General features: G+C 37.5%; 3 protein-coding genes across 5 annotated transcripts in view; 1 reads left to right on the forward strand and 2 right to left on the reverse strand.

The window, feature by feature from the left end:
• The window catches only part of CCPG1 (cell cycle progression 1), a 39,502-nt gene extending 36,231 nt beyond the window's left edge, over window positions 1-3,271 (reverse strand). The window contains exon 1 of the mRNA XM_025472719.3: window positions 3,199-3,271. The gene's annotated coding sequence lies outside the window, so the exon portion shown is untranslated. The remainder of the gene's footprint in view (window positions 1-3,198) is intronic.
• DNAAF4 (dynein axonemal assembly factor 4) overlaps window positions 1-19,064 on the reverse strand; it is a 95,342-nt gene that overhangs the window by 16,171 nt on the left and 60,107 nt on the right. For 2 of the 3 annotated variants that reach the window (XM_025472722.3, XM_035709096.2), the window contains exon 10: window positions 5,138-5,454. The exons of the other annotated variant lie outside the window; for it this stretch is intronic. The gene's annotated coding sequence lies outside the window, so the exon portion shown is untranslated. Of the gene's footprint in view, window positions 1-5,137; window positions 5,455-19,064 lie in introns of those variants that run through there. 3 annotated transcript variants of the gene reach the window in all.
• Window positions 2,808-17,440, forward strand: PIERCE2 (piercer of microtubule wall 2). The gene is made up of 3 exons (XM_035708561.1): window positions 2,808-3,194; window positions 3,287-3,757; window positions 16,924-17,440. The coding sequence occupies exons 1-3, from the start codon at window positions 2,808-2,810 to the stop codon at window positions 17,269-17,271; spliced, it is 1,206 nt and encodes a 401-aa protein (XP_035564454.1). The 3' UTR covers window positions 17,272-17,440.

A 19,064-nucleotide genomic window follows, 5' to 3' on the forward strand; every position in this document is an offset into this window, starting at 1 on the left:
AATGTACTTTATGTAAATGTTACTTATGTAGGCCAATAATACTTTCCATGGGCAGATCACTCTGCCACTTATAAAGTGATATCATTCTCACACCTGATTTGATCTTCACAAATACTCCATGAAATAAAGCAACTGGCTATTATGTACAACGTACACATGGAAATAAGATAGTCATAAATTATGTGCTCAACATCATTAAACATCCTGACTCCCAATCCAATGCTCTTTTTACAGTAATTTCATCATGATGGCAACATGAACCAGAAGGCTTTAGGATAATGATTTATGGACAAATACTAAAGAAAAATTAGACTTCTTACTTCCTGTAATGAAGGAAGAAAATCTTTGACTCACTTTACTAATTTTTTAATACTTCCTTCAGAAAACCCTACTGGCCCTTAATCAAGTTTCCACACATCATATGTCCTTTAAAAAAAGAAAATCCCTAAACTTATCAGTTACTTATAATCCTTCCCACATTATAGGGCTAAATTACACCTTAGAACTCAAACTGAGGAACTTTTTTCAAGTTTATCTGGTGCAATATATTGGACATGACCTCTGAAACACACTCATACCACTAATTTGTTTTAATCTAGTCAAAACTATAAAACTGCCAGCAAGGAAATTCTTGAAAATATAAGTTATCACATACATTATGGCAACTTCCTCACCTAACCACACATAAGCATGCAAACAATCCAGCCTCTAGTAGTTCTGCATTGTTAGATGAGTCTGCATTTTCTGTTTTAAAATATCCTGGGCTTAACAGGCCTTGCTGCTGTGTCTATGTTCTTTACATGTAAGAAACTACTGCTCTGAGATCTTAGCAGTTCATACTCACCTAGCTTGTTTAAATCTTTATTTAACTTAGATAAGAATATAACTACACAATCTAAACTATAATACTGTGGAACCAATTAGTAAATCAAACACGTTCATCAATGTTTCTTATGCTCTGAAAGTGGACCCAAATATCTAATAAGGATATTGAGCCAACACAATACACAAATATACAAATTCAAAGTACAAAACAGTGAAAAGGAATTGAAATCTGGGGAGGAAGCAAAGCTTCAAAGAATAAGAAAATAAAATATAACTTGAAAAACAAAAAAAGCTTTACAATGGATATTTTATTAAGACCTCATGAATACTTGGAGTTGAAGTTAAACCTCAATTTTTGAGGACTGATAACTGCAAAAATACACAGAATATTCCTACAGAAGACCAATGGGACCCTTTCTTTACAACAGAAAACAAAATGTGGGGCTAAATAATATGCTTCTTACCCACCCATATCCAACATATCCATAATAGAAAATAAAAGTAAGCACAATCCAAAATATCAGTACCATATAAAATCAGGTACTCAAAGTGATTCAACGAAAACAAGTTTTAAAAGCCCTCATTTCATCATCGCTTAACCTCTTTATTTCCACGAGCAAATGCTTACAAATAATAAATTTAAAATTCTCCTATTTCCAGATCTTTTCAGATTAATATGCCCATCTTTTCTCAGTTGATAGATTTACAGGAATAATCAAGATTACACTGCCTCAACTAAACACGAAGCAATTTTGTCATTGATCTTATGTACAAAATGAAAACAGATTAAAATGAGAGGTACAAATGCTAAGAATTATTGTCATATTTGGAGGGTTTTTTCCTTTTAATTCCAATTAATGCATTTCTTGCCCCTTCCAAATAATTTACATTTCAATTGTTATTCATATATTCTGTGGATGGAATAACAGGGGCTCTATGTAGGTTTTCTTGTTGTTCCTTATTCGCTTTTTTAAAGCAAGGTTTAGAGTCCATGGAATTTGCTGCACTTCTATCCTTTTAAAAACTAAGTTCTTTCCTTCAGAAAGTTTGAAAGACACCAGAATGTATTAAAAAAAAAAAAAAAAAGGTCATTTGTAGTTTCACCATCTGATCACTTTTATAACTTTGAGCTTATTTCTAGTAGACATGATCACTTCTGGTTCTACAGTTGCGTTTACAAAATTAGAATTATACTATTTTCTAACATCTTTTCATTTAAAAACTGGTATTTCCCACACCCTTGAATATTACGGTAATCATTTGAGAATGATTTAATAGCTTCTTTAATTAGAATTCTGTCTTTAGCATAAAGGGTTAAAAATTATGCATTAAAAAAGTACCCTCATTTTCTCTGTCCCTTCACCTTTATGATAGGAACTCGGGAAAGAATAGTAAACTAAACCACTCATACTAGCGTCCAAGGTGTGATAAATTATATCCTTCTGAGAAACGTGGGACCTAGTAAGATTCAAGCCCTAAACCAAAAATATGAAGCGCTAAGACATTCCAAGTACCATCCAATGGATGTAACGTTACTCGTGGAGGCAAATCTAAAATTCGCAAGACTCCCTATTCCAGATACAAGAAAGCTCCACTTCGTTTTTAAATAAAGCAAATGTAAAGCAGGGCAAATTTCACCCACTCAACAAAGTACCGTAATTGACGGAGTTCGTTAAAATTTCCGCTCCCGATGGCAGAGCTGGATTCGTTAAACAAAGGTTAAGTAGGTAGCGCATACAAGGAACTGCGTGGAAAGCTGCTCCAGAGGAGTCACCTATTAGGAAGACCACGCTAAGATGGGCCGGCTGAGGGGGAAAGGATAAGGAAGATCTGACCCGTCAGCCTGGCGTCTAAGTAGAAATCTCAGCTGCATTATTTAATATTTAATCTTTCTATTCCTGGCATCACGGGGCTCAAACGTCACCAAAAAAGATGGGCCGGCTGAGAAACCCGGCCGGGTGACGCACATAACATCTTACCATATGGATTCTAACCCACCAAGACCAAGAAGAGCCCAGGTCAGCCCAGGGAAGGAAGGAGGGTCCCCCGGGCCATCAGCTCCCCCACTCCCCTGGCACATCGCTCGGGTAAGCGAGCAGGGATCAGAGGCTGCAAGACCTCCCGACCCGACACCACAGGGGTCGGCGCAAGCCCGGGGGGCTGCGGACTCGCGCTCAGACACCTCCCCCGCGCGCGCTCCCGCCAGGAGTCGGCGCCTCCTCCGCCCCCGGAGCAGCCCCAGCAGCAGCAAGCGGAGCCTCACAGAAGACCCCGCCCCTGCCTCCGCCAGACCACTCAGCTGCGGATGCCGGACGGTCCCCGACAGGCGGCCGCGACTCCTCTCGCGGGCTTCCAACCCGCCTAGGGCCGTACCTGAACCGGCAGCGCCACCCCCGACCGACTGTGTTGACTGTCGCGGCGGCGGCGGTCACAGCTCCGAGCACAGTGACGCCTCTCTTAAAAACAACAACCTGCTCGCAGGCGTCCGCAGCCGGGAGGCGGCGGCCGGCGGGGCGCCGCAGCGCATGCCGGAACTCGTAGTCCCGCCAGCTCCTCAGGTCCCGCGCCGGAGGAGGCAAGAACTACTACTCCCAAAGACGAGCGCAGCCCGCCGCGGCTCGGCTGCCGGAAGCTGGGCGGGGCGACAGCGATCCCCACAACATCCGGGCCCCGGCCCCTGAGTTGCTCCGCGGCCGGTTGCTATGGAGACGGGCTGCTACTACCTCTCCAAAGGATTCGCGGTTTCACCTCGGAGGCTGCTCTCTGGATTAGGCGGATTAGTCGATACCTATTGATCCGGCGGACCGTTGACATTCTCTTTGCTGCTTTAATTGGGTGTAGTAAAAACCCTGCGCGTTCGCTGGTCTTGCCAACCGCTGCCGGGAAAGACTGCGTTTACGGAAAAAATAAAGAAGATACCGAGGATGACCGAGTACGACTGGGTGGGTTTGGGTAGAGGGCTAAATGTTTTTGACAGTTCTTATTCCTTACTATAAATTTGGAGCACCTTGTACCGCCACTCGCCCCACCCCCCCAAAAATACATTCCTAGGCAACCACTGGGCTACACAGATGTAAATGTGCATCGCGTTGAGCCAGAATTGCCCCTGAAAGTATACAATTGGGGATGCTGTGCAACTCGTACCTCGTTGAAAACAGCGGTGATGGTGATGGCTTTAAATGAGGACGTGCCTTGTTAACTTTACATTTTCTTACACTGTGCCTTGTTCAAAAAGGACAGGAGCAGAAAAAAAAAATATGGTGCACTTGTATTCACTCTTGGTGGAAACGTAGAAAGTTAAGGTTTAAGGTTAAAGTTAAGGTTCTTTTCCCCAGTTGTGGCCAAAAAAAAAAAAAAAAAGAATTAAATAAGAAAAGCATTAACAAGATTAACGAGGCAGATGATGGGGCTGAGAAGATACAAAAAGGTTCCTCAAAATTAGACTTTCGGAGGGTGTTTTTGTTTGCTTTTGGTGTTGCTATGGTTAACATCGCCTGTGACACACCACCAAAAACAAAACAAAACCACGATTTTTAATTTTACAATTACACCTTCCATAAAGAGCATTTTTATTATATCTAAATGGCTTGTTCTTGTTTATCTTTTTTTAAAATGTGTATGTGTTTATAACAGAGAAGTCTGAAAAGTGACAGTGGCTTGGCTTTCTCTAATTCCAGGGGAGCCTGAGAACTACATTTGTGAGAAAGCTAATACCATGTCTTTGTAGATTTTTATTCTTTTCAAGGCACTTTCATAGTCTTAATTTTTTAAGACATCAATTTCAAAGGAATCATTTAAAATTAACTTTTTTTTATCCTTAAGTAAATAATATTTGCTGATCCTGTGTGTAAACTGACAAAGCATTTGAAATAATCCTTTTATAATTATTTGAATTAGGCTGTTTGGTTTTTAATTGTATCTAATTTGAACTCCACATTTTAAGAATATCAGATTTGAAGAGAGTAAAACCCAAATAAGAAAACTGCACTGAGGCCTATGACATAAAGTAAAAGCAGTGAGTATTTTGTTTCTAAGTCTGTAAACATTTTTTAATTATCCTGGAAGTCAGAAAGATTCTGGTAGACACATTTCCAGATTGTGTGGTACAAATTATGCTAACAGAGTTTATCAGCTAATTCGTCTTCTGTTTTGGCTAGATTTGGTTTACTGTATTCCATTTTGGGCCAAAGATAACCAGAATGTAGTAGAAGGTGATTGATGAAAGAGAGTCCCTCTGTGACTGAGGTTGCCCTGGCAACCTGACTGGGTGTCCATAAAGTAAGTTAGGGTTGGTACTTTTTCCTACAAGTCATAGGGCAGCCACCTTCCACTCAAGAAGCTTTCCCTCTGCTCCAGAAACCTAGACTTTGAGAAAAGCTGATCTGTTGAGAGATACCATTCGATTCTGGTGACTTCCTATTATTATCCAATGTCTGCTCTTGATGTTTAAAACAAATTAATAGGCAACGAAAAAAGTAGTAGCAAGATCTGATGAGTTCTACTTCCAGCTTTGCCACCTCCCTTCAAGATTATGAATATGAAGTATTAGTAAACAATACCAATGTAGTGTTATTAACCTGCAAACTTCAGAACTGAATCCTGGAACATCATCCATATGCATTGAGGTACCTGAAAGGAAATGGTAAAAACTAATTCTATTTATATAGCAATTTATCACTTACAATTTTCTTTCATTTTATCTCCAGAACAATAAGAACTAGGGTAGTTTTTTTTTCTTTTTTTTCTTTTTATTTTTTTTTTAAATTTTTATTTATTTATGATAGTCACACACACACAGAGAGAGAGAGAGAGAGAGGCAGAGACATAGGCAGAGGGAGAAGCAGGCTCCATGCACCAGGAACCCAACGTGGGATTTGATCCCAGGTCTCCAGGATCACGCCCTGGACCAAAGGCAGGTGCTAAACCACTGCACCACCCAGGGATCCCGCTAAACCGCTGCACCACCCAGGGATCCCGGTAGATTTTTTTCTTTATCAAGTTTTGTTTTAACCAATTTACAGATGAAAGAGGTGAAATCATGGTAAGGTATTGGAACCTAGGTCACAGTTCCTGCCCAGTGCTACTCCTCCAACACTCAAATCTGAACAAAGGAAAAGAAAGTGGATTAACTACTTCATATTTACGGAATAGAAATCAGCTTTCAAAACAGATTAGGTCCCTGACCTTGAGAAACTTAACTTTGCTGAGACATTAAATTAAATAACCCAGGAATTCAGAATGAGCGAGGTTATGCTAAAGAGGGACCTGACTAATCTGACCCAAATGTGAAACCCAAAAAAGGTTTAAATCCTTATTTAAATCTGACACAACAGCTCTGTAAACATTCTAATCTTTATTCTAGAGTGGGAGACATTGAGATTATATGTTACTGGTATTAAAGATTTAGAATTTATAAAGGGCCTCAGCCACATGCATCACAAGTATCCATTCTAGAATTTTCAAATAAAAGGCACTTTAATGCATATAAACAATCTATTTAATACCACCTCAAAAGATCAGTTACAGTACCCTGCAAACCACCTAGAAGCAATTTAGATATAATAATGTAACCTTTGATCTGGAAGGATTTAGGTCTTAAGTATTCCAGAAGCTGCCAAATTTTTTGTTGTATTTTTAAGCGATTCTTATCACAAATCAGAGACCTTATCATGAATAAATCTACATATTCCTTTATGCTTTATGAATAACAAAATCACTTAGTTCTGATAAAAAGAAAACCAGGGGCCAAGGTGGAATCACTTGCCCCCAGGACAGCAAACCAACACTTAATTGCAGTATCAACCTCTCCAGGAGTGAAATTTTAAGCTAATCAATCAGAAATTTTCTATTAAGCACCAATAAGATGATCTGTCACCTGGGCCTGCCCTCTTCCCCCCCCCAAAAAAAAAAATTGGGGGTAATCTGCATAACAAGACCCTCTGTCCTTTGCCCTAAGGGAAGGTGACCTTGTCTAAAACAATTTTTTCTTTTTTAAGTAAATTCAGTTATTTAACATATAATGTACTATTACCTTCAGAGGTAGAGTTCACTGATTTCTCAGTCTTATATAATATCCAGTGTCCATTACATCACAAGCCCACCTTAATGTCCATCATCCAATTACCCCATCTACCCATAGCCACATCCCTCCAGCAACCTTCTTTTTTCCTATGATTAAGAGTCTTTCAAGGCTTTTCTCCCTCTCCGATTTCATCTTATTTTTACCTCTATTCCCCTATATATCCTTTTGTTTCATAAATTCCACATACAAGTGAGAACATAATGATAATTGTCTTTCTCTGACTTATTTCGCTTAAGCATAATACCCTTTAGTTCTGTCCACATCATTGCAAATGGCAAGATTTCATTCTTTTCATGGCTGAATCATATATATATATATATACACACACACACACCACATCTTTATCCATTCATCTGTCCATGGACATCTCAGCATTTTCCACAGTTAGGCTATTGTGCACATTCTGCTATGAACACTGGGGTGCAAGTGCCCCTTCAGATCACTACATTTGTATCTTTGGGGTAAATAGCTAGTAGTGCATTTGATGGGTCAGTCATAGTCACTCTATTTTTACCTTCTTGAGGAGCCTCCATAGAGTTTTCCAGAGTGGCTGCACCAGCTTGCATTCCCTTTCTCTGCATCCTCACCAACATCTGTCCTTTCCTGACTTGTTCATTTTAGCCATTCTGACTGGTGTGAGGTGGTATCTCATTGTGGTTTTGATTTGTATTTCCCTAATGTTGAGTGATGTTGAGCATTTTTTCATGTGTTGTTGGCCATTTGTATGTCTTCTTGGGAGAAATGTCTGTTCATGTCTTCTGCCCATTTCTTGACGGGATTATTTGTTCTTTGGGTGTAGAGTTTGATAGATTCTTTCTGGATTTTGGATACTAGCCCTTTACCTGATAAGACATTTGCAAATATCTCCCATTCTGTCTTTTGGTTCTGTTGACTGTTTCCTGTACTGTGCAAACACTTTTTGTCTTGATGAAGTCCCACTGGTCCATTTTTGCTTTTGTTTCTCTTGCCTTTGGAGATGTGTTTAGCAAGATTGCTGTGGCCGAGGTGACAGGTTGCTGCCTGTGTTCTCCTCCAAGATTTTGATGGATTCCTGTCTCAGAGTTAGGTCTTTCATCCATTTTGAGTGTATTTTTGTGTATGGTATAAGAAAATGGTCCCGTTTTATTCTTCTGCATGTGGCTGTCCAATTTTCCCAACACCATTTGTTGAAGAGACTTTTTTCCATTGGATATTCCTTACTGCTTTGTTGAACATTAGCTGACCGTAGAGTTGAGGGTCCATTTCTGGGTTCTCTACTGTGTTCCACTAAACTATGTATCTGTTTTTGTGCCAGTATCATGCTTACAATGACAGCTTTGTATTAGAGCTTGAAGTCCAGAATTGTGATGCCACCAGCTTTGGTTTTCTTTTTCAGTATTCCTTTGGCTTTTCGGGGTCTTTCCTGGTTCTGTACAAATTTTAGGAATATTTGTTCTAGCTCCGTGAAAAAGGTTGATGGCACTTTGGTAGGGATTGCACTCAATATGTAGATTGCTCTAGGTAGCATTTTTGATAATATTCATTCTTCCAGTCCATGAGCATGGAATGTTTTTCCACTTCTTTGTGTCTTACTCAATTTCTTTCATGAGCATTCTATAGTTTTCTGAGCACAGGATCCTTTGCCTCTTTGGTTAGGTTTATTCCTAGGTGTCTTACAGGTTTTGGTGCAGATGTAAATGGAATAGACTCCTTAATTTCTCTTTCTTCTGTCTCATTGTTAGTGTATAAGAATGCAACTGATTTCTGTGCATGATTTTATATCCTGCCACTTTGCTGAATTCCTGTATCAGTTCTAGCAATTTGGGGGTGGAATCTTTTGGGTTTTCCACATAGAGTATCATGTCATATGTGAAGAGTAAGAGTTTGACTTCTTTGCCAATTTGGATGCCTTTTAGTTCTTTTTGTTCTCTGATTGCTGAGGGTAGGACTTCTAGTACCATGTTGAATAGGGGTGATACTGGATGTCCTGCCATATTTCTGGCCTTAGAAGAAAAGCTCTCAGTTTATCCCCATTGAAAATGAAACTCAATGTGGGATTTTATATGACTTTTATGATAGTGAGGTATGCTCCCTCTACCCCTACACCGTTAAGAGTTTTAATAAAGAGAGGATGGGGGGGATCCCTGGGTGGCTCAGCGGTTTAGCACCAGCCTTTGGCTCAGGGCGCGATCCTGGAGTCCCGGGATCGAGTTCCGCGTCGGGCTCCCGGCATGGAGCCTGCTTCTCCCTCTGCCTGTGTCTCTGCCTCTCTCTCTCTGTCTACATTGAACAAATAAATAAATAAATCTTTAAAAGATAAATAAATAAGGAGAGGATGCTGTACTTTGTCAAATTCTTTTTCTGTATCTACTGAGAGGACCATATAGTTCTTGTCCTTTCCTTTATTAATGTAGTATATCACATTGATTGATTTGTGGATTTTGAACTACTCTGCTGCCAAGGAATAAATCCCACTTGGTTGTGGTGAATTATCCTTTTCATGTACTGTTGAATCCTATTGGCTAGTATTTTGGTGAGAATTTTGGCATCCACATTCATCAAGGATATTGGCTTGTCTCCTTTTTGGTGAGGTCTTTGTCTGATTTTGGAATAAAGGTAATGTTCGACTCATAGAAAAAGTTTGGAAGTTTTCCTTCCATTTCTATTTTTTGGGACAACTTCAGAAGAATAGATATTAATTCTTTAAATGTTTGTTAGAATCCCCTGGGAAGCTATCTGGCCCTGGACTCTTGTTTGTTGGGAGATTTTTGAATACTACTTCAATTTCCTTGCTGATTTTGGGTCTGTTCAGGTTTTCTCTTCCTATTTCAGTGTTGGTAGTTTATATGTCTCTAAGAATGCATCCATTTCTTCCAGATTGCCTAATTGTTGGCATATAGTTGCTCATAATAGGTTCTTTGTTTGTATCTCTTTGGTATTGATTGTAATCTCGCTTTCTTTCAAGATTTTATTTCTTTGTCCCCTTTCTCTTTTCTTTTTCCTAAGTCTGGCCAGGGGTTTATCAATCTTATTCATTCTTTCAACCAGCTCCTAGTTTCATCGATCTGTTCTACTGTTCTTTTGGTTTCTATTTCATTGATTTGTGCACAAATCTTTGTTTTTTTTTTAATTTTTATTTATTTATTTATTTATTTTTGATTTTTGCACAAATCTTTATTAATTCTCTTCTCCTGCTGGCTTTAGGCTTTGTCTTCTGTTCTTTCTCCAGCTCTTTTAGGTGTAGGGTTAGGTTGTATATTTAAGACTTTTCTGGGCAGCCCAGGTGGCTCAGCGGTTTAGCGCCACCTTCAGCCCAGAGTGTGATCCTGGAGTCCCAGGATCGAGTCCCACCTCCGGCTCCCTGCATAGAGCCTGCTTCTTCCTCTGCCTGTGTCTCTGCCTCTCTCTCTCTCTGCATCTCTCAAATAAATAAATAAATAGTCTTTTTAAAAAATAAGACATTTTTGTTTCTTGAGAAAGGCTTGTATTGCTATATACTTCCCTCTTAGGACCACCTTTGCTGCATCCCGAATGTTTCAAACAGGTGTGTTTTCATTTTCATTTGTTTCCATGAATTTTTAAAATTCTTTAATTGTATCATTAACCCATTCATTCTTTAGCAGGATGCTCTTTAACATCCATGTATTTGAGTTCTTTTTAAATTTCCTCTCATGGTTGAGTTCAAGTTTAAAAGCACTGTGGTCAGGGATCCCTGGGTGGCTCAGCAGTTTAGCACCTGCCTTTGGCCCAGAGCCTGATCCTGGAGCCCCAGGATCGAGTCCTGTATTGGGCTCCCCGTGTGGAGCCTGCTTCTCCCTCTGTCTGTGTGTCTGCCTCTCTCTCTCTCTCTCTGTGTGTGTGTGTGTGTGTGTTTGTCTCTCATGAATAAATAAATAAAATCTTTAAATTAAAAAAAGCACTGTGGTCTGAAAATATGCAGGGAATGATCCTAATCTTTTGGTACCAGTTGAGAACTGATTTATGACCCAGTATGTATTCTATTCTACTCTGTATGTACTTGAGTATAATGTGTATTCTATTGCTTTAGGATGGAATGCTTTGAATATGTCTGTGAAATCCATCTTGTCCAGTGTGTCATTCAAATCATTTGTTTCCTTGTTAATCTTCAATTAGATGATGTCTATTGCAGTGAGTGAGATGTTAAAATCCCCTACTATTATTGTATTATTATCAATGTGTTTCTTTAATTTTGTTATATAATTGGCTGCTCCCATGTTAGAGGTATAGATATTTATAAATGTTAGATATTTTTACTGGATAGACCCTTTAATGATGATATAGTGTCCTTCCTTATCTCTTATTACAGTCTTTGGTTTAAAATCTAATTTGTCTGATATACAGACTGCTACCTCAGCTTTCTTTTGATGTCCATTAGCATGATAAATGGTTTTCCATCCCCTTATTTTCAATCTGGAGGTGTCTTAGGGTCTAAAATGAGTCTCTTACATACAGAATATCAATGGGTCTTGCTTTTTTATGCAATATGATACCCTGTGTCTTTTGATTGGGGCATTTAGCCCATTTACATTCATAGTAACCATTGAAAAATATTAATTTAGTGTCATTGTATTAGTGTAAAGTCATTGTTTCTGTATATTGTCTCTGTTCCTTCTGGTTTGTGTTACCTTAAGCTCTCTCTTCACTTAAAGGATCCCCTTTAATATTTCTTACAAGGCTGGCTTAGTGATCACAAGTTCTTTTAGTTTCTCTTTGTCCTGGAAGCTTTTTAATCTCTCCTTCTATTTTGAATGACAGCCTTGCTGGATAAGTATTCTTGGCTACATCTTTTTTTCATTTAGCAATCTAAATATATCATGCCAGTCCTTTCAGGTCTGCCAGGTCTTTGTGGATAGGGCTGCTGCCAGTCTAATGTTTCTACCTTTGTAAGTTATGGACCTCTTGTCCGGAGCTGCTCTCAGGATTTTCTCTTTGTCTCTCAGATTTGCTAGTTTCACTATTATATGTCAAGGTGTTGACCTATATCCTAGGTATATTTTATTTTATCTGTTTGTTAGAAGAAACTACATCTCAAAATTGTAAAGAAAGGAAAAAAAAAAATATATATATATATACAAAAATAAAATACATTGAAAGATTAGAATGTAACTGTAAAGATGAAAATTTAAAAAGACTTTTTTAAAAAGGGAAAAAAGAGAATATGATCAGACAAGTGAAAAGAACAGAGCAATACATAGATTCTGGGTGTATTTGGTCTGTTGGAAGAAACCATATCCCAAAATTGTGAAGAAAGAAAAACATATATATACAAAATTAAATACAATGAAAGGATCAAATGCAACTGTAAAAATGAAAATTAAAAGTGACTGAAAAAAAGTTGATAAAATAAGAAAGAGGTTGAAAAGGAAAGAGAAAAAAATAAAATGAAAAGACTAAAGAATCATGAGGAAGAAGCCATAAATTCTATATACTATTTCCTCTGTATTGGAGTGGTAGAGTTCTCTGTGAGCAGTGAGCTTGGAATTAGCCAAAGGTTCTGGCTGACCTTCTGTAGGAGGGGCCTGTTGCGCTCATTCTCAAGTGACTTTGCCCCTGGTGGAATTCCACCACCCTTGCCAGGGAGCCAGGCTAAATAAGTGGCTCTGGATTGCTCTATGTGGCTTTTGTTCCCTGAAGGTTTTCGAGCCCCTTTAGAGGATAAAAATGAAAGTGGTGGCCTCCCAACCTACAGCCCCATTGTTGAAAGCTCACACCCCACTCCTCAGTGTGCCCTCAGGGAGAAGCTGTCAATCCCTCCCGGCTCTCTGGCCTCCATCTGCACTCCATGCTCACCTAATCTGCAACCCAACGTTTCTATCTCAGGCGCACGACCTCATTTCAAGTCTCCAACCCTGCAGACTCTGCAGTGCGCATCTGCACTGCTCCTCCTGAGGGAGGGGAAGGGTCTTGCGGTGGTTCTGCCACCCCCTGGGCCCCTGCACAGAGACTGGCTGCCCAACTACCACTCTCTGGTTCACCGTTTATGGCAATCCCAAGCTGAATGCCTACTACAGGCTTGCTCACTGCAGCCAGCTTCCCTAATTCCTGAAACAATCTTTTCTTTTGCTAGGAATTTATCCTTCCTATGAAAACCTTCCATTTTGTACCACTCCTCCAAGCTACCCTCCACTTCCTGGATAGGATGCTGCCTGAGTCATGAAAAGCCAATTAGATCTTCAAATTTACTTGGTTGAATTTTGTTTTTTAACAGTTGCTATTGTTACATTTGGAAGGTCCTGATATTCAAGTCCTCAGATTAGGAAACAAAACAATCTAGTCCATCTCCTTTATTTTATATTTATAGACAAGGAACTTGAATCCTTGTGAAATAATTTCATCAAATTCACAAAGCTATTAGTGCCAGTATCAGAACACAGAACTGGTGACACCTAATAGGTGCTTTTTACAACTCTTAGAGCAGAAGATACACAAATACCAACAAGATTCCCAATTAGTCTGCTTGACATGTTCTTGTATAAACCATGCAGGTATGATTATGGCCCTCTCTTTCCCCACACTCCTTTGCCTATCTCCCAAAGGCCTTTAACTCCTGACCATGGCTTAGCCACATCTTTCATAACAAGTGTGTGTAGCCCAGTACTCACAGCCTTATGTAGGGATCAGCAGCTTGAGCATTACCTGGGAATTTATTAGAAATGCAGAATATTGGCCCTACACCAGACCAGGGGCAGAATCTACTTTTTAACCAGATTCCTGTATATTTTATATGTACATAAAGGTAAGAGAAGCACTGTACAAGAGAACACTACTATGGACTTCTGGTTCCAGATAACTTCTCAGGGTTATTGATAAAACACTTAGTAAAGCACTACTAAGATTTGGTTCCTGATTAGCAAAGTCAAAAGAATGAAGTGGGCTTTAAAGGTGGCTAGGTCAGTAGTTCTATCAAGAGAAATATTCATAAAATAATGATCTAATTCCCAAGAAGTAACCAATGAAGTTTTTCTGAGGCCAAAGATCAAGGCTCTGAGCTCAAGATATTAAGACAATAGTACAATAAGTACCTCAAACCTTTGTCAATTAAAATGTCAATCTTTAAAGAAATGGATGGTTAACCTGGAGAACTTGAGGAAAAAAGACCAGCAATTTCATCTCTAACACCTGTTTGCAATAGGGTAATTTACAATAAGAAAAAGACTTTTTCCCCTTATGCAAATGCAGCAGTAAAACAAGTGCTCTTGGACTGGATTTTCAAGAAGATCCAAAAGATTTCTCAAAATTGTTTAAATAAATTCTTCTGAAAAGTTACTTTGCCTTGTGTATGTCATTAAGGCAAAGCATGAGAACATAGTATAACAGTCTATGATACCACTTCATTTTATAAACTATAAATTTACAAACTTTATAAATTCTATGGAATAAATGGAGTCTCTAGATGATATCCAAAAGAAGAAATAATCCAGGCTCCCTTATTTTACAAACAGGAAACTGAAGCATAGAGCATCAGACTTATCCAAATTTTCACATTCCTGGCAAGTTTAGAAGACTACAACCTGGGTCTCGTAACTCCAGTGCTCTTTTCGCTAACCTTAATTCAGATTTTTAAATCCCTTATCCACAGAAAACTACTTTCATAAAGTTTATTAAGGATACTCTTCAAGTAGAACATTAATAGTTGACTGAAGAGTTGATTGAATATGGTTTTATATTGTCCTCCTTTGTCAGAGGGTTAAAAATACCTTTCTCCTAGTTTGTTTCTTCTATAATGTGATTTTTAATCAGTATGTAATTCATTTGAAGTTTATTTTGATAATATTTGAAGGCAAAGATCTATATTTTTAAAAATAGCTAGCTAGTTTCCCAACATCATTTACTGAGTTGGTTCCTTATATGTTTGTTTTCCATAAAATAAATTGTAAGGCTTAGGAATTTTGTATTATTCATCATTACATTTCCAATATCTAACAATGTGTAGCACACAGTAAGTACTCAATAAGTATTTGCTGAATTAATGAATGAATGAATAAGTTTATATAGTCTGTTCCATTTGAATTCTTTTATCTTCATTAACAAAGCTTGATGTTTTTAATAGACTTGACATTATGAAGGATAAAGCATATTATGTGCACATGTTAGGAAGCTACAGGCACTTTTGCATACATTCTTTTTAATATCTCGCTCCTTCACATCCCCAAATAGGTAAATTATTTGTATTTTAAATATTTATATATTAAAATTTGTAGTAAATTGTAGTAAACACCACCCAAGTGTTTGTCCAGAAACCTAGTAGTCATCCTTGATCTGTCCCTCTTCACCACGACCCACAATCAATCACCAGGTCCTGTGAATTCTACTTCCAAAATATATTTCAGATTTATTTCTCTCCCTCTCTATACCACCACCCTACTATAGATCATTGTCATCATCACTTGTCCTTCTGTAGCTCCTTTCTATATCCATTCAAAGCGCTAACAGCAGCCAAAGTAATCATACTAAACTTGTTCCTTAATGACATGCATCTCCTTAAAATCCTTCAATAGCCTTCTATTGCTTTTAACATGAAAATCCAGATTTTTAACAGAGTCAACAAGACCCTTAAGATCTGGCCCCTGCCCTTGTATTCTCATCTCAAGCCATTTTCACTCTAACTTATTTGACTTTGGCCTCGCTGAGTTTTTCTTTATTCCCACTTCTGTCTTTTCTGTCTTAGATTCAGTGACACTCACTAGAATGGCCTTTCTTAGCCCCCATACTAGGTTAGTACCCCCTAGAAGTTTTCATAAATATCTTGTATTTTTTCCCTCCATAGCACTTACCACAATTGTAATTATTAGTTGTGTAATTATTTGCTTAATGGTATGCCCACAAGGCTAAAATCCCTAAATGTTTATTTTGTTCTCATCTCATTCTAGAATTCAGCAGTATGTCCTCTTCTAACTATGCCTTATTACAGATTTTCTCCAAGATTTCCAGATGTTTTGATAAATTCTCATGATTCTAATACAGGATTTTTAAAAGCTATCTTATACATACTTTTGATAAGTTTGCTTTGTACAGAGATTATGTCACTTAATGACAACTAGCCACTGCCCTCAAGAGAACAGAATTTCCAAAAAAAGTGAAGTGGACGTGCTTTTTTGTTTTGTTTTCTTCTAGCTTTACTGAGATATACTTGACATATAACAGTGTATAAGTTTAAGGTGTATTACTTGATTTCTTGTAGGTATGTATTGTAAAATCATTACCACAATAATTACCTCACATAATTAAAGTTTTTTTTGTGGTGAAAACATTTAAAATCTACTGTCTTAGCAACTTTCAAGTATATAATACAGTATTGGTAACTCCACTCATCATGCTGTACATTAGATCCCCTGAACTTATTCTTCTTATAACTGGAAGCTTGTACTCTTTGGCCAACCCCCCTACCCTGGCAATCGCCATTCTTTGGGTTCCCTTTTCTTCACATCCTCACCAACCCTTGTTATTTGACACTAGCCATGCTCACGGGTGTGAGGTGATATCTCATTGGTTTTTTAATTTGCATTTCTCTGATGATTAATGATGTTGAACACCTTTTCATGAATCTGTTGACCATCCGTATATCTTATTTGGAAAAATGTCTTTCAGGTTCTCTGCTCATTTTAAATCAGATTGTTTTGTTAGCACATTGTATGAATTCCTTGAATATTTTAGATATTAGCCCCTGATCAATATGTTTTGCAAATATTCTCTCTCATTCCACAGGTTGTCTCTTCATTGTGTTGATTATTTCTTTTGCTGTGCAGAAGCATTTCAGTTTGATGCAGTCTCACTTGTTATTTTTGCTTTTGTTGCTTATGCTCTTGGTGTCATATCCAAAAAATCAATGCTAAGAACAACATCACAGAGATCTCCCCTGTGTTCTTTTCTAGGAGCTTTGTGCTTTCAGGTTTTATATTTAAGTAACTAATTTTGAGCTAATGTTTGTGAGTGGTATAAGACAGGGTTGGTGCTAACTTTGTTTTTTTTCCCCAAAATTTTGTAATGGAGAATGATTTGATGTGTTTATATTTCAGGACAAGAAATGTGCTTCAGCTTCAGATTCAGGCACAGAAATGAAACCTGAACAACTTCCTCCTTGTGTGAACCCTGGCAATCCTGTGTTTTCATGTATGTTGGACCCAAAGACACTCCAGACAGCCACCTCACTATCAAAACCTAAGATGATTATGTATAAAACCAATTCAAGTAATTATGGTGAATTTTTACCTATGCCACAATTTTTTCCTTGCAATTATACTCCAAGGGAGCAAGTATTTTCAAGCCGTATCAGAGCTACCGGATTTTATCAAAATAACTCTCTAAATGCTGCACCTGACAGAACAAGAACCCTTGATTTTCCTAATCTTCAACACACTCTATGAATATATATTCCTTTGCATATTTAAGAGAAAATATATTCAGGAAAGATGAGCTTTAAATCCAAGGCTAGAATACCTAACTTGGAATTTAAAAGTATTTTAATTTGGTAAAGAATACCTTTAAGAAATAAAGCATTTAAAAAAAAAGAAATAAAGCATTTGAACTGGTAAATGAATGATAGTGACTTCTTAAATAAAAATGTGCTCAAAATAGAAAAAAGTAGACACATTTTAGTGCATTTTGGTTTTATTTAGTACATGTTCTCCAAAAGTTTAAAAAGGCTTTCAGGATCTCAATTGTCCACTGAGTATATTCATTAAGACAAAGGAATATAGGAGCACTATGAAAAAAATTGAATTAAGCAAGAACATCTAGTAATTTCCCACTTTTCTATTATTTCAGCTAAAGGCTTAGAACCTGGGGGAAATGTTAGTTTCCACTGCTAGGCTAGTAGAAGAGAAGTCTTGTTATTCATTCATTCATTTTGGCAAATATTTATAGAATGCCTGTTTATGACAGGCATCATACAATACAAATAGAACACAGAAATAAAAGACAGTATCTTTTATTAGTTTCAATGAACTGTATTTTAGGGGACTGAGATTAGCAAATTAGTAAATGTGATAATTTATGTAAAATATGCAAGAGGTCTTTCAGACACAAAGACAGATTACTCAAACTGAGACAAAGGACATCAGGAGAAGCATCTTGGAGAAGGTAAAACCAAAGGAAAGTTCAGTTCAGTAAGAAGAAGCAATACATAATAAGAGAACAAAGATGCAAGAGATGTGGTACATTTCTTATAAATGCAAATAATTTGATATATCATTAACACAGTGTGAGCAGTGGTGGATAAGAACTATACTATTCTTCAAATTCTGTAATTCCTCTGTATACAGAAATTTATTTATTTCAACTGCCATCTGTTGAAACCACACTTTAGTTTGAGTATCTTTACTTGAAAAAAATCACTGTTGGTTTCAGGTTCCAGATACTAATATCGAATTAGAAAAATAATCTTGTGAGTTGCTAGGGCATCAGAAAAGTTGGATCTTATGTTAACAAAAAAATGGTTTGATGTGAGGAAATAGCTCAAACTCTGCCTCATTAAATTTTTCCAAATACCTCAAGATTTTCTATTTGATAACACAAGCAAAAACAAAAATTAGTTTTGTTCACTTCCTCTAAAACATCAAAAATCCTGGAACTGTACAAGATATCCAGATGAATAATGCAAATTTAAAAATTTGAGTTTAGTACCTTTTTCTCCACAAAATCTGTTATATAACCTGTTTTTCCCCTTTGTTGAAGGTTCTCAATTTGTGGCAAGGGAGGTCAACTTTTCAATATTTAGAATCCAGATAATAATCTAAAGTTTCTTACTATGGCAGGTGGTGAGGCCTTTGTTTTGTTGTTGCAAAAATTCTCAGATAGGCTATGTCTCAGAATTAAGCTCATTATCTGGGCCATTATGTAATCATTCAGGGCCTGTTAAAGTCCAGGGATATTCTAGGCACTAAGGGCCTACCCCGATGGAACTTAGATTCTAGTATACTCTAGGAGGAAAATAAAAGACCCAAAACCATATGTATAGATATATATGTGTTTAAGTATATATACATGTTTACATACTGTAAATATGTTTACACATGTTATACATGTTTTATATACATATAGGCATATATTTACATTTATACATATGTATAAGTATGCATATGTAAATTATGTATACATAATTACATATGAATATATATGCCTGCATATACATATAAAACATGCCAAGTGATAAATATGG

The sequence above is a fragment of the Canis lupus genome, chromosome 30 (assembly GCF_003254725.2).
Source record: "Canis lupus dingo isolate Sandy chromosome 30, ASM325472v2, whole genome shotgun sequence".
NCBI lineage: Eukaryota > Metazoa > Chordata > Mammalia > Carnivora > Canidae > Canis > Canis lupus.